This window comes from Neodiprion pinetum, chromosome 4 (genome assembly GCF_021155775.2).
Source record: "Neodiprion pinetum isolate iyNeoPine1 chromosome 4, iyNeoPine1.2, whole genome shotgun sequence".
Classification (NCBI taxonomy): Eukaryota; Metazoa; Arthropoda; class Insecta; order Hymenoptera; family Diprionidae; genus Neodiprion; species Neodiprion pinetum.
The window spans coordinates 42,083,435-42,098,386 of NC_060235.2; the positions used below are offsets into that span (position 1 = coordinate 42,083,435).

At 41.9% G+C, this 14,952-nt stretch overlaps 1 protein-coding gene across 33 annotated transcripts in view; it reads right to left on the reverse strand.

Moving 5' to 3' along the window:
* Positions 1–14,952, reverse strand: part of trol (terribly reduced optic lobes) — a 126,326-nt gene that overhangs the window by 14,822 nt on the left and 96,552 nt on the right. For 25 of the 33 annotated variants that reach the window (XM_046623057.2, XM_046623039.2, XM_046623052.2 and 22 more), the window contains 20 exons: positions 14,107–14,214; positions 13,661–13,816; positions 9,904–10,011; positions 9,427–9,696; positions 8,577–8,630; positions 8,271–8,285; positions 6,406–6,633; positions 6,044–6,181; positions 5,680–5,928; positions 4,708–5,602; positions 4,261–4,382; positions 3,988–4,168; positions 3,511–3,721; positions 3,029–3,169; positions 2,599–2,898; positions 2,260–2,462; positions 1,952–2,177; positions 1,437–1,810; positions 940–1,222; positions 394–829 (listed from right to left, as the gene is read on the reverse strand). In XM_046623057.2, coding sequence (XP_046479013.1) covers positions 394–829; positions 940–1,222; positions 1,437–1,810; positions 1,952–2,177; positions 2,260–2,462; positions 2,599–2,898; positions 3,029–3,169; positions 3,511–3,721; positions 3,988–4,168; positions 4,261–4,382; positions 4,708–5,602; positions 5,680–5,928; positions 6,044–6,181; positions 6,406–6,633; positions 8,271–8,285; positions 8,577–8,630; positions 9,427–9,696; positions 9,904–10,011; positions 13,661–13,816; positions 14,107–14,214 — 4,698 coding nt within the window. The remainder of the gene's footprint in view (positions 1–393; positions 830–939; positions 1,223–1,436; positions 1,811–1,951; positions 2,178–2,259; positions 2,463–2,598; positions 2,899–3,028; positions 3,170–3,510; positions 3,722–3,987; positions 4,169–4,260; positions 4,383–4,707; positions 5,603–5,679; positions 5,929–6,043; positions 6,182–6,405; positions 6,634–8,270; positions 8,286–8,576; positions 8,631–9,426; positions 9,697–9,903; positions 10,012–13,660; positions 13,817–14,106; positions 14,215–14,952) is intronic. The other 8 variants (XM_069135422.1, XM_046623056.2, XM_046623041.2 and 5 more) reach the window with 4 other exon arrangements.

Below are 14,952 nucleotides of genomic sequence, written 5' to 3' on the forward strand. Positions count from 1 at the left end.
AAACATATGCTCTTGATTCTGTTACAGTGTTTGAGTGTTGATCAAATCGAAATTCGTAATTGTTTTGCAAAAGATATTTTCTGATTCACTTCATTCGAGTTTGGCATCTAGGTCTTGACAGTGAACAAAGACTTGACCTAGGTACGTATTGTGAACTGTGAAATTCTTGTCAAGATATTGTACGAGTCCTTATTTGTGAAAGATCCAGTACTACAGTGGCGGTAGAATTATTCAGAATTCGCCACACGCCAATAGCTCGGGTCCACGGTGTAATGGATCACCGAGGAGATTACGGATATTTCGTCGCGAAAATGTATTAAAACTGTAATTTCCAAATTCAGGGTACAAAAAGAAATCCATGATTGTGATACAATGAATTCGCAATTTACTTACAGTCGTATTGGCAGTATGGTCCACTGAATTGCGGCGAGCAGTGACATTTGACATTATCGTATCCGTCGAGTTCGCAGCTTTGTTCGTTTCCATTGCACGGGCAAAGATTGCAGGATCCTAGGATACTGCGGGATCTGTCGTACTCGTTCCTATAATATCCATGGGCGCAGGTTTCGCAGGAACTTCCCGTGTATCCCGACGGGCATCGGCAGACTTCGACTTGAGTAGCGCGTCTGTTGGTTGGCACGTGTTGCACAGCCGTGTCAAGACTGACATCGCTGATATAAGTTGCAATCATTTCCTGACTGTGCGTTGCACGGACCAGAATAGCTTCCAAGTTTGCAAGGACGGTCATGAGATCCACACGAGACGCGCTACGCGGACCATCCTTCGTCAGTCGTTTCCATGCTGATTCAACTAATGGCACGCTGTATGTCTGTGAATGAATTTTAATGCAGAAATTCGTGACAACGTTGCAAAATGTCACCCCCTCTAGCTTAATTAATACTGCTACGAAAGCTGAAAATACACGATGATGATACACACCAGCGAGTAATCTGATTGGATTTCTTCAGGATTGACCCAGAAGAGAGTTATGCTATTGCCGATAAGAACAATATCTTGATCTTTATCGATCTGTGCGCCGGCACGGGTAGCGATTCGCTGGGTCAAATTTAAATTCCCACCATAGCTCTTTATCTGGTTACCCGTTATGAAAGATGGCAATGACCAGAAAAGTCTCTGGCTCCGAGTGTCCGGATAACGGTAACCGATCTCATTTGTAGCAGTTTGAATGTCGAATCCTTCCGTTATCACTTGGCTTCGTCCGCTGTATACGGATAAACTAGTTTCATTTTTTTCGAAATATTCAAAATATAGATCAATCAGAACGTTGCAGCCTGTGCCAAGTTCGTTTTGTGCATTTAGAGTGGTGTTTGAGACTTGAAGTTCAATCACGCACCTTCGTTTATAAAATTCTATATTTGATAAAAGAAGAATAAAATCAAGCTTTTCACCATAATGGATTAATAATAAAATCTTACGTGTCTGTGAGAGTAAAGCCATGATTGGAATCGAGAATAAGGGTTGGCTTCTGAATGACATAAAGGGAGCTTTCGTGACACTCCTGGGAAACTCCGCTACAGAAACATTCATTGCAACCATCTGGGTTACCGGCGGATAGTCCGAAGGTCGATGCACGGCAGCGATCACATTCACGACCCACGACGTTAGGTTTACACGGACACTGTTCGATGTAAGAATTGGTCCCGAGAGATCCGGCCGGGTTACACTTTGTTGAGTTTCTGGAGGGTAAGTCTCGTAGCTGACAATCTTCAGGAGTTCCTCGAGTTGGGTCACCTTCGTACCCAAATTCGCAGGATTCGCATTTTTGTCCGGTTGTATGATCGCGACAATACTGGAATAGACGAAAGAAAATTGAATATTTCACCCGCATAAAAAGCAAATAAAAGGCGAGTTACTCCAGCGGTGTTGGAGGTTACGGCAGAATCGAAAAGTCTGATTATTGTAGCGTTCAATTTCAATTATTTCAACAAACCTCGCAGACTCCGGTTTCCGGATGGCACTGGGTTGCATGTCCGTAACATTCGCAGGGCTCGCACAAGCCAAGATACAATCCCTCATCAGCTCTGGTGTACCCGACGTCGCAGTCCTCGCAAGATAAGCCTTTGTATCCGACGGGGCAGCTACACTGTTCAACTTCAACCGCGCGTTCTCTGCCGTTGTTTGTGCCTACCGCGGTATCCAGAGACACCGAAGAGAGTCTGAAAGGTTCCGACGTTAGCAATTCTTCCAATCGTTTGGGACCTTTTTCTGATCGAGGTTGTCCTTCTCTCTCATACTTACGCAGCTTCATCGGTATGTGTGGTATACGTTGCCTTAATACGGATTGCCTGTACGTCAGCTAAAGCCATAAGAAGACTCTCTCGATTAATGGTAGTTCCGTCGATTCGCTGCCAATGTTTCTCATGTATCGGTACCGTGAATTTCACGGAATCGTTCGGCTCTACTTGTGCTGCAGAATAGTATCGAAGTTCGATATCGTTTGACTGCAAAAATCATATGGTCGAAAAATCATTACAAATACGTAGTACACCAAGTGAACAAACTTATTATGTCATATGTCAATGAGAATCTCGTGTACACAGTCTCGTGAAAGAAAATGTGAACAGCTGTATTACTTACGCTGATCAGTTCAACATCGGCAGCATTGTTTCTGGATCTTCCACCCCCTGGGGACGGAACATATCTCACTGTGTACACGAGGTTACCGCCGTAGGAGCCGAGCTGGTCACCCAAGAAGTCGCTAGGTAATTGCCAATAGTAAACTTCGTAATTGCCACTGTTGGGAAAAGAGTTGTACACGATTTCTCGGCGTATGGTATTCAGCCGGATGCCATCGACAATTGGCGATGGCTGATTACCATCTCGTGGCGATTCGACTAAAGAGAAATCACGGATGGAGCTGGTAAACTCTGCGCGGATCTGAAACGGATGATTCAATTGTACAGTACCGTTGGCGAAAATTGACATCAGACATGTTTCCGTTATGTGCGGTGTTGTGTTATTGAATCTTTTCCAAAAACATCAGAAAAAAACAACAGCTATGACTTACTTCGCTTCTGTAAAAGTTCGAAGAAGTACATTTTTCAGTGATGCCCATACAGAAGCAACTAGTGCATCCAAATTCGTTTTTGGCGGCCAAGTTGAACGTGTTGGCCTTGCATTTGTTGCAGGTACGACCAGTTGCAGACGACTGAAACAGGTGTAGAATATTATGTGCTGCATGTTAATGTTTGTAGCTAAAATTCTAACAAAAAGTACCAACTAGGACTCCTATTTATTATAATTAGTCAACTGTGACAATGCACTTTGGTATACTCACATTGAACATAAATCAATCCAAGTCCATCAGTAAAGGTGGTATGAACAACAAGACAAGTGAAATCAACAATATTGCATCAAAATTGTGAACTCTGGCCATGAAATGAATTTGAATCATGCAATGGTTAAATGAACGCAATGAATTCCCCAAATTGTAAATGCAAAGGTGAGCAAAATGTAGATCAAAGATGAGATGACTAATCAGTTATATACCTTGCAGTCACATTGTCCGGTTACAGGGTTCACATACGGGCTGATGCTGCCATTAGGGTCACATTCACTGACTTTCACACATTTGTCACCAGCGGTGGAGGGGTTGCCCTGATATCCAGGAGCACACTGTTCGCATCTACGTCCAAGGTATCCTTGGGCACAATCACAGGTCGGTTGTCCGTCCGAGTCGAGGTGACAGGTTCGAGCGAACCTATGTTCATTTAAGAATCAGTTCGTTATAAAAATCATACAAGCACCATGAGGCAACTATCATTATTTCGGTTTTTTTTTCACACTAATACGTAATTGGAATCTAAGTTGGCAATATCGGTGAGTCTCAAGATCGCATGGCTGAAATAACTCGCAGAATTTCAAACACTCACAATGTGATATCCCTTCAAGATTAAAAGAAACGAACCACGTTACTGACTCGAACCGTTGTGTGGATTTTATTCTAGATTTTCATCTTGAACTTACTGATTAGATGCCGAAGTTAGCGGGCAGGGGCAAGTCTGGCATGGGATGTTTCTTGATGGGTCACCGTAGGTGCCAGGTGGACAGATCGATAGCCTTTCTTCGTAGCACTGCCCTAGCCATGGGCCACTATTTCGTCTCGCAAAGCCAGAAGCACAATTTTCACAGGAGAGACCCGTGTAGCCTGAGCGTACAAGTACAGATGAATGACCGAGACGAGCGGGAGGATTAAATTATCATCAACTGAGTACATTCGTATATCTGACATTAACTTACCAGCTGGACAGCGACATTCTTCAACAAATGATGCAGCGCCCAGGTCTATGTTACCCACGTCAGCTGTGTCCATTATCACGTTTATGATGGAAGTATCTATCGGTCCATCGTCATATTTGATCCTGGCGAAAGAAAGGCGAAGCTTTAAACTTACTAATTATACGAGGATTACAACCACGTTGACCACAACAGGCAGACGCCTGATTTTTATTAGTAAAATTAACGTTGATTTATGTGAAAAATATTAGATATCTCTTCTTGGTAATCATTATTCAAACAACAGAGTTAAACGAATTTTTGAGCTCCAATCATATTTGAAACTATAGTATGCGTTGAAATTACTACTTATGATTGTTCAAAGTATTACTCATTCACGAGCATTCTATCGAATCAGTCTCGCAGTTATTAGACAGTCCGTGATAACTTTTACTGAAAGTAATTACTTACTTAATTAAGATGTTATCAATATTTGCAAGTGTCATCATGATCTCCTCTCTTGATGCCAATCTCAACTCATCGTTTTCTCTCAGTTGCCAGTCTCCGTAGAAGAATCGCACTGCTTCGTCAGTCTCGTAGACTCGATCCACACCCTTGTCCTCGTGTAATAGAACGTAATTGTTACCACTGAGTATGACCGAAGGCAAGCCATTGGGTCTTCTTCCTCGGCCAGCATGTCGGACGGTGTACCTCAGGTATCCACCGTAGGACTTCAGTTGACTGCCATGGTAGCTTTCCGGTAGTGCAAAGTAGGGTATATCGACATAATCATTACTTTCAGGGTACGGGTCAGTGACATGAACACCGTTTTGATCGACAGGAAGAACCTCCGGCACTCTACCGGTTATTCGACCTTGGATCCTTGTGCCTCTGGTAGCGTCCACAGCGACAAGGTTGTACTGGTCGAAGGGCGCTTGCAGCTCATAGGTGAAGAGGTCGGCGCTCGAACATGTGGTAGCGACTCCAAAGCAGAAGCAGGAGATGCATTCTTCAGGGGAGCGAGCGAGGGAGTTGAACTGTCCCGCAGGGCAAACGCCTTTCGGATTCTTAACGACAAGAATGGTATCGGGGACTGCGAACGTCCATCCTGGTTCGTTTGGTCCCCTCAGACCGTTCATCGCTTCGCACGAGTAAGCGCCTTGGTTTTCGATCGCAATGTTAGGGCACGTCAGAGTCCCGACACCGTTTACAGAGGTAGTCTTGCACTTGTCCGGTATGTGTCCCCAGTTCAATCGCCAGTTGATTTCTGGCACCGGAATACCGACGGCGGTACAAGTTATCGTAAAGGTTTCGCCTACGTTTAGTTCGACCATCATCGGCGGAGGACTTTGGATGGTTACCTTAGCTGGGAATTGGTAATCATCGTACGTTAATGACGGGAATAGGTAACCAAATAATACGGTGAAACATGAGATTACTCACAGCATCCTAGCTCGTCACTTCCGTCCATACAATCTGTCTCCATGTCGCAGTGGAAGGTCTTCGGAATGCACTGATCGACACGTGTGCATTTGAACTCGCTGTACTTGCAGGGCGAGCCTGGGGGTGAAGGCGTGCAATTTTCTTCATCACTGCCATCAGTGCAGTCTCTGTCACCGTCGCATCTCCATAATTTGCTCACACATTCCTTGCTCGCACACCTAAACTCGTTGGGCTCGCATCCAAGCGGACCTGTACAATAAATTGCAGGGTGAAGCGCACGGTATTTCCTACTTGTGGAGTCTTGAACAACATTACCGCCAACTCTACGGCGATCCTATTAGGTGCTTCTTAGGAAATCACTTACTGCATCTCAATTCATCGCTGCCGTCCGTACAGTCCATCCTGTTGTCACACACCGACGATTTCGGAATGCAATCGCCGTTGCTACAGGTAGCTTCGTAGTATTTACAAGCCTCTTTCGGTCTTGAAGAATTGAATTCGTCTGTGAAGCCCCCAGAACAATTCATAAGTTATCTGGGCGCAACGGTATGTGAAGAAGAACTTGACAAATTCGCAGATCCAGCTTGGGCCCCGAACAATAATCATTTACACAGATTTGGAAACAGTTTTCATTCGAGTCAGATCCAATCGTCCGACGTCAGATCTCAAGGTAATGACTCGCGTGGTCCTTTAACACTGATTCATCTATGAAAAATATTTACTCACACTTTTCAACTGTCACATGGGCGGTAGCTGTTCGACCCGGTGTATTCACGGGTACTCCGAGCGCTTCGCAGACGTAGTCACCACCGTGGCTGACCTGTATGTTGGGCATCGTCAAACGACCGGACTTAACAGTGCTTCCAGGTGGCAGCGGAGTGCCGTCCTTGCGGACCCAGCGGACCTGGGCTCGACGTGGACTTTCGTCTCGACATCGAATGACGACTTCTTGACCTAGCGTCAGGTTGAAAGAATCAATTAGATTTAATTTGTCATATATTCAGACAGTGATCGTTGCGGTACCCGTAGAAAACAAGCAATCCCAATTAGCTCACATACTAGTAGATGGGTAAAAAAGAGACCATATTTTGAGATTTTCTTTTTCGGAAAATAATTGCTTCATTTGATTTTTTCTTTCTTGGCGCAGAGAGTATGTATCCTTGAATGTGTGTGAATTTTTCATGAAAATTTACCAACAATGAATACCGTCGATTGGCGTCGACGTAAACCCCGTTTTGAAAAATATCCTTAGCGGTGTTCACGATTTTGGGTTAACGATTTAGTTGAAACAAAATAAGGCATTGAACACCTATTTAGTTATATGTAACTCAGTTAGCTGCGAGCCGAAAAAGAAATCGCAAAATGATGGCTATTCGAAGTCAGCCCCCGAATTTCCCGAGTGCAATTGAAGACATTAGCAAAGATTGGTCGCGTGCCCGCTTCCGTGTATATGTCTGCCTGTATCGTCGAAGGCTCGAACACGACGTTTCATGGTATTTTGTACACTTTTCATTATAGTAACGGCACATACGTTATTCATGGATACTTATACACGAGCTGTTTCTCTGCTATTACAATGGGCTGACGCAAAACAAATTCAACAGTTCTCATAATTTTTGACGTCCATCCGACTGTCTAAGGAAAATCTAGACAGTTGATACAGTGAACAGCGGATTTTACGTTAAATGCAGACTACGTGCAAATTAATTAATCAGAATGTCAGAACCATGTTTATAATGTCAAGCTAGTTAACGCGAAAATTATTCCTCAAATCATTCTACGACTCGAGAATAAAAACCGACGTAAATTAGATATTTATCTTTTATGAAGGTACTAGAATCTCATTTAACATCTATCAATATCATGCATTGTGATCACGTGCCCTCATTTAATTTATCTCCATTAAATAAAATCCCACGTGTTAAAGAAATTCTTTTAGTATGATATTTGGATTAATTTTGACTAAATTACCACCCCTTATGGTATATATTACATGGGTTTATGTGTGACTGAATCTTAAGATATGATCAACGAATTGATGTTCATATTCTATGCGCAATTGTACATGAAGCGGCCAGAAAGTTATTCTGGTAGCTATAATCATGAGCATTGTGCCGTTAAAATCAAAATTGTTATACCACGTGCAGCAGTTTCTGTAAATTAGCGGACATACCGACTTTGTACGTGCGTACATATGCCTGATGCTCATGACAATAGTAATTACTAATTAGAAAATCAAATTCCCGAATTAGTGGTTAAGTAAATTGCAACTGGTCGTTACATCGATGAATTTTCATTCTTCTTACTAATATTATTTATATAATATTCATGGGTGAATTACATGTGTTGAGGTTGCACCAAAATACAAAATATACTCTTATACAATACTCGTGATATTCGTGCATTAATGACTCTAAGGTGTAAACAAGCAGAAACAACTTGCTTCAACCTGTAAGCTTTGAATTCTGTTGCAATAAATATTCAATATTATATGGATACAAATGTGAGACAAATCTCTCCATGAGTGTTATCGTGAAACCTAAATGAGCCCATATAGCATGATGTCAGGCTGCTCTTCGATTAAGTCTTACCTTCAGGTGGCGGTTCTGGCCAGAGCAATAAAGAAACAAAGAATAATACATATGTATTAGTATTCTAAGGAATTTTTCAACATTGTTCTAAGAGTATCTCAGTGCTGCACTAGATGTGCGAATTTTCACGAGTGAAATTTCGACAAGTTAGAGTTACATCTGTACTATTCGATCAGTCGATAATAAGATACTAGCGGCATCATAGCTTCTTGAAAACTTTCTCTCACGTTAAATGACACGGAGCTAATAATTTTACCCACAAACAGTCGTTTTTAACTTTCAATTCAAATACAAGTGTATACTCACTTTCTTTGATCACTTGGTCCACCGGGCGTACCACGAGTTTCAGCGACTCTTGCGCTGTAACAGTTTTTTTGTTTTCTTATTAAGCTTGCAACGAATGCAATGGAAAGTAAATTATAAAAGAGGTACAGGAGAAGAGAGAGAAGCCTTAGCCACCTATATTAATGTTGCAAAAGACACTCTGAAATAAAGAAGTCTTTCATCTCCAGATTCATTGGTAAAGCAGTTTTCATCTACAGCTTTAGTTTGATTCACCGGGGAGGATTTTTTATTCGATTATATTTCTTCATGCCGATCGTTATCATTATATTATTGTTACTATTAATATCGTCGCTATTACAATCGGTTTAATTGCTCAAGCTATATCAGATGAAGGTAGCGAGTTTAAATAAAACAGAATAAAAGTTGTCTTTAAAAATAATCATTCCGATGAAAGTGTTACGGTGTATATTCGGATTAGGCGACATCATTCTCAAACGCATTCTATAAGTGAAGAGAAAAAAAAAAAATCCATTTGTGGCTGCATCAGTTAAAAAGTCTCATTCATATAATTCAGCTAGTAAATAATCACAAGTTATTAGGTGTCGATTGCGTAGATTAGGTAATGTGTGATTATATGCGGTAAAAGTTCGATTAACGCTCGCAGTTGAAGGATGAATAATTAGTCTGTTCGTTCGTTCAAAAATTTAGTACGCAAGGGAAAAAAAAAAAAATGATGAGTGCAGCAGGCGTGGTTCGCTGCAGCAGTCGGAAACCTCGTAGCGATTATTCGCGTTGCGCCCTCGCCGTTTGGCAAGCGTGCAAGAATAACTCAAGCAAACTGAAACGGGCCCGTTTTTTTATCTCGACTCACGGAAGGGAGGGTAAGTGGGTCGGGGGCAGTCTAACTCGTCCGAGTTGTCCAGCGGACAGTCGCGTCGTCCGTTGCACCGTTGACTCAGGGCGATGCAGGGCCCGTTTTCGCACCGCCACTGCCAAGGCTGACAGGCCGTCTGGTTGCAATCAAGCTCGTCCGAGTTGTCCAGCGGACAGTCGGGCCATCCGTCGCACCGCTGGTTGATCGAGATGCAGGGACCATTTTCGCACCGCCATTCGCTTTCCGAGCAACTCTTCTCGAAAGGAGCTTCGAAGGGCGTTTCATTTACAAGGGGAAATTTTCAAGGATCTTGTCGTCTCGTCTCGTCATTTTTCGAGACCGTCCAATAGTCAAATTGACCATCCGAGGCCTAGCATCCATTCACCCGTTTCATTCACCGGTCCAATCATCAACCAATCATCTACTTTCTGCCAATTGCCTGCTGTAATAACGCTTGTATAATTCTAAGCTTACCGCAGTTTTCCTCGTCGGAATTGTCGCCACAGTCGTCGTATCCGTTACATCTCAATCCTTCGCTCACGCAGGCGCGATTTCTGCACTGGAATTCGCCCCGGCTGCAACCTGGGAATATTAAAAACCGGGGGTTTAGCGGTGGCTGAAACGATCGCGGCTGCTACGTGACGAATCAATCGTCACGACGGTAATGTTGACAGAACACAGAGATCCAAAATCTAATTACGATCCATGTATAAATATTCTTTATGCGATATACATACATGTACTAGTTATAAAATATGTAACGATCTAACATTTACGATAAGTGGATAATGTAGGGATGATAATAAACATGTCGTTACGTCATCGCCCGCGACCTTTTTCTTTGGACGCACGCCAGTCTCTGACAAAGAAGTGAAAATTTTATAGCTGTTGTATTTTTACAAATTGTGAGAAAATTTATATTAATTAACAATAGCTACGTTCGCAAAGATTAACGTAGTGTAAGGTGTAGGCGGTGCGTATGAGGGCGGGTAAATTTGCCGATAACGGGGAAAAAACTGCAATTTTGCGAAAAAGAGAAACGGTTCGATTTCAATTTTCTTCTTTCTTTTTTCTGTGGCATCATTTATGAAATATGAACTTAAGGTAAGAACTTCCAACAAATGATATTTATACATTACTCTACAAACATCTAGTTAATTCTCGTTCACGTTAACTGGATCCAATCACGATATCGTCAATTAATTTTACTGCGACAAAGATCGCCACTCAAATAAAATCGGATGATGTTTTGGCCAACGGTGGAAACGAATGTTCAGGGATCAATTTATCGTGAACGATCGGAGGAATTTGTGAAAGGTACGTTCCAAAAAATCATTGGGGAGAAAACTAGCTCGAGAGTGAGATGCAAAGTTTGACAAAGACTCAAGGTGTTGGTTGAATTTTTTCATACCGCAGCGAGGTTCGCTCGTTCGCCATGAAATACCGATGTGTCATAAAATTGTAGTTCCGCGTTTGTAACTTTGGCAGTGACGAGCGGATCTCGCTATTCTTTCATCAAATGATTTAGGGGAAAATAGTCTAGCTACGATGTATAGAACAGTGTATTAACGCATTTTACATATTGACTACGAATGTAACGGCGATACTGCAGGCAGAGATGCACTATCGATCAAACCGTCGAATGACCAGCCAATTAACCGACCAATTAATTAACGTTAATCGATCAATCAGTGATAAATTGGTACGTCGCATTGGTTTAGTTACCCTGAAATACAATGTATACGAGGTACACGGTTTATCGTTGGTTCGTTGGCTGAAGTTTTTAATCGTCTAATCATGTAAAATTGCATTGCATATTAAAGTCGATCAACTGGCTACTGAAAGTCAAGCGTATAATACCTTACAAACCTAAACATAAAACTTGTATCTATATACAATGTATTCGACAGCTAACACCGACTGATATTGTGACAGGTAACGAGCTCTGTTCGTAAATTTGGCACTCTAGCTCGGCTCAAAACTCACCCACCGTTGCTCACCTTCATTCGTCCTTCATCTCGAATTAATTTTTTTTTCCCTGGGTGAACTTCTCGGCACGTAAATTTGCGTCTAATACGCGAATTTTTCGATGTCTGATCTTTTTCGGTTAATTTGTTACTTCGGAAGTTGAGGTCCAAGCAGAAGGCATTTTATTTCCGCTTGATAAAATTCAGTCATTATATATGCAAGTGTAAAATTTTTAACCTCAAATTCGAGCCAAATATAAATGGAACTCGTGTAATTCACGGATTGAAAATAATGTCCACTCCTGTAAAATGCTAGGATTGGTTTTCATTTGAATAAAATCTTGATTCAGAAATGCGCTTGGGTGAGGTTGAGTTGAACCGGAATGCCGCGTTTTAATTGTATGTGTAGGTGTAAGTGCCTTGGGCCTTATTCGAAAATTTTATTACTTGCGTTACAGGGAAACGGCATCATCGATAGAGCTCAATGTTTTTGGGTTGGGTAATACACTTGTGTCCATTTTTCGCGTCACATAATCTTGCTAATCGAAAAGCGAAACGAGTGTATACATAATAGAAATTTCAATGGATTTATTTAACAGTCTATTCTGTGGACTGGTGAAAAATCCCCCAAATAAGATGAAAATAATTGCTGCTAAAATCTGACGTAGGTTTCAGACGGAAGCTGGAATATTTGAGTTCTCAGGGATCACTTACGATGAAGCGATTTCGCAATTATGTTTGAAAAACAATATCGAAAGTTTAAAAGTAATGATAATCAAGTTCACGAGTTTGGAACAGCCGAAAATCAATTTCGAGGTTAGGTTACCTCGGCTGAAATGGTGGCGTAGATTGCGAAGATACTGCCTAACCTAAAAACGTATCAATTGTGTCGAAGTTCCAGTGCAACGCGAGTTATGAAATCTTCGAATCAAGCCCCTCGGCGGTGATGGGTAATTGAAAGAATGAATAAATGATCGGAGTCTGACTATGGAACGAGCCTGCCTGACCGAAGCAGTATTGTTCGTCGGTAAAATCACGACAGTCGTAGAAATGGTCGCAGTGGTGAGCCGCGGGGATGCAAGCACCGTCATCGCAAACAAAGTCACCCGCGGCACAACTCCTCGAAGATACGGGAACGGTCGCTAATGTCGTTCTCTCTGGCGGCCTCTCAGCAGAAGAGGTCTTATCCAAAGCTTCTACACCTAGAAGTAACCCAATCTGAACCATAGTGTTATCCGTTCCTCGTTCTCGTTTCCGATCGTTCCCCCACATTCCCGTTTCAACGACAATTTGTCTTATAATCGATCGCGATCTTTTATGGAAAAACTGATCGAGACTATTTTACGTTCTTACCGAATTACGATGTATTTCACGAAAGACTCTGATTACTTCTTATTGTGTTCTGATTACCTCCACGTAATACTAACGCTATTTCACAAGTTGTTCAGAAAATTTTGAAGCCGAAAAATAGTAATTTTTTTGGAATTTCTCTGACAAATTTTACAATGATGTTTTTTTTTCTAATTGGAACTCTGAAAAAATTTGGTAAAAATCTGGTAAAAATCTGTTGTGAAATCTCTTGGAAAACCGTGAAAGGGTTCGGAACCACATGAAATTTGGGGATATAAATTGGAATAAAATCAGAGATGATCACAGTTGAGATGGAAGTTTTGTCAGAATTCTCAGACGCGAGATGAAACGAGAAAGAAAAGCGTCGTTCAAATACATACGACAACAATTTGCGACATTTCCAACACCGTGGTTATCTCCGGCTGGTTGTTGACAGTGTTCGGGATACTTTCAAGATTCTATAGGTAATCAAATGTAACGCTTCTATAAGGTGTTCGTCTGTTTTATATTGATCTCTTGCTCTTGCCCATCTATGAATACTTCAACGCAGACGTGCGGTGCTGACTAACAGGGAACTGTTTCGTATGCCCTTAGAATGAGGATTTGAACATTAATGTCTGTACGCTGTTTGAACTGCGAATAAAAATCGCTCGTGTCCGGATTCGAAAGTAGCCTGCAGGCATGGTAAGTAAGGAAATTGGACAAATTGATGGCGAGTTACAACTTTAAAGCACAGCGTCTGTTCCAGCTTAAGTAACACGTTAAATCCACGTTTCCAAGGCATTGTTCGACAACATCCCTTGTACAAATCTATGGGACAAGTGTTTCGTGAACGCGACAGATTAGGAGGTGAACTTACATGATCGAATGTGTAAAAAATTCCGAAAACGGCCTGCCAAAATTGTCAAACTCACCCTGTGTCGGACAGTTAAGTTCGTCGCTGGCGTCCCTGCAGTCGGTAACGCTGTCACAGAAGGCGGTTCTCGGAACGCACTCTCCACTGCCGCACTGGAATTCATCTTGCGTACAAGAAGGTGGACTCGGTGGTCGAGTCGGTCTCAAAGTGTCCTCTGCGCAAAGTCGAAAAAACCGATTAGATTTTCAATTGCGGTAGCGACTTTCTGCTGTTTCGCTACATAGCTGTACATATATACATCGGACCCAGGGTGGCTGATAACCAACTTACATTGAGCTGAACTGATTGTAAGGCAGTTATCGCAAATCATATTGAGATATATAGCGGCTTGCTTGGGAGTAGTTAATAAAGCCACCCTGAGGTGATTTCACCGGGAAATCGCTCCTCTACGTGAGCTTATCGAGTCTCTACGAGTGATGTGAAAAACGGTTTGGGAAATCTTACGGCAGTTAATCTCGTCACTTCCGTCGTGACAGTCCGTGTGCCCGTCGCATCGGAATTTCTGATAAATGCAGTTTCCGTTTGCACACGGCCACTTGCCGGCAGGGCAGGCTAGAATTCAGAGAATCTGATGAGGTCTCCAAATCATACCGAAACCCTATTTAGCATGAGGTTTGTCAAGAAAGATCAGCGAGGAAATAAACTCAGGCGACACGTACGAGTAAAGGCGTCGCGTCAAAACGTGCACGGCTAATCTGTCTCTGCATGAATTTGAACCAGAAATCGTTACTTGTTCTTTTACATTTGGACACACGTGCGTCATGCGATGCGAGATTTTACGCGTACGTGTCGTTAATTATCTCATGCAATTCCATTTGCGGTAATGGACGTAGATATTCACACGATATAAACAGACGTTTTTATGAGAAAAGGGGTATATGTACAGAAATTTATATAATAACAATAATATTATGCAACGTTACATCAAACGATTGATGTACAGGTGCATAGGTATGTATATACCTACAATTATAATATATACACACTCAGCTGTAAGTAAAAATAAGTAAATACCAAGATATAATATTTATATATACATATATATACCTATACGTATAAAAGACGTAGAAAAAACGGTCAAAAAATATGTTAGTAATAAACAGGCAACCTGTGCTGAAAGAGTAAAATAGACGAAAACGATTAAGGCCAAAGTTTTGAGTGCAATTTTGCCGAATGAAGATGATTTCGAACGCTAATATTTCCACCTCAGCAACGATAGAAAAAAGCGCTCTGTTATTCATCTTAATTCAGTTTTCAGTTTAATGTTATCAATCATCTTCAAACTCATTC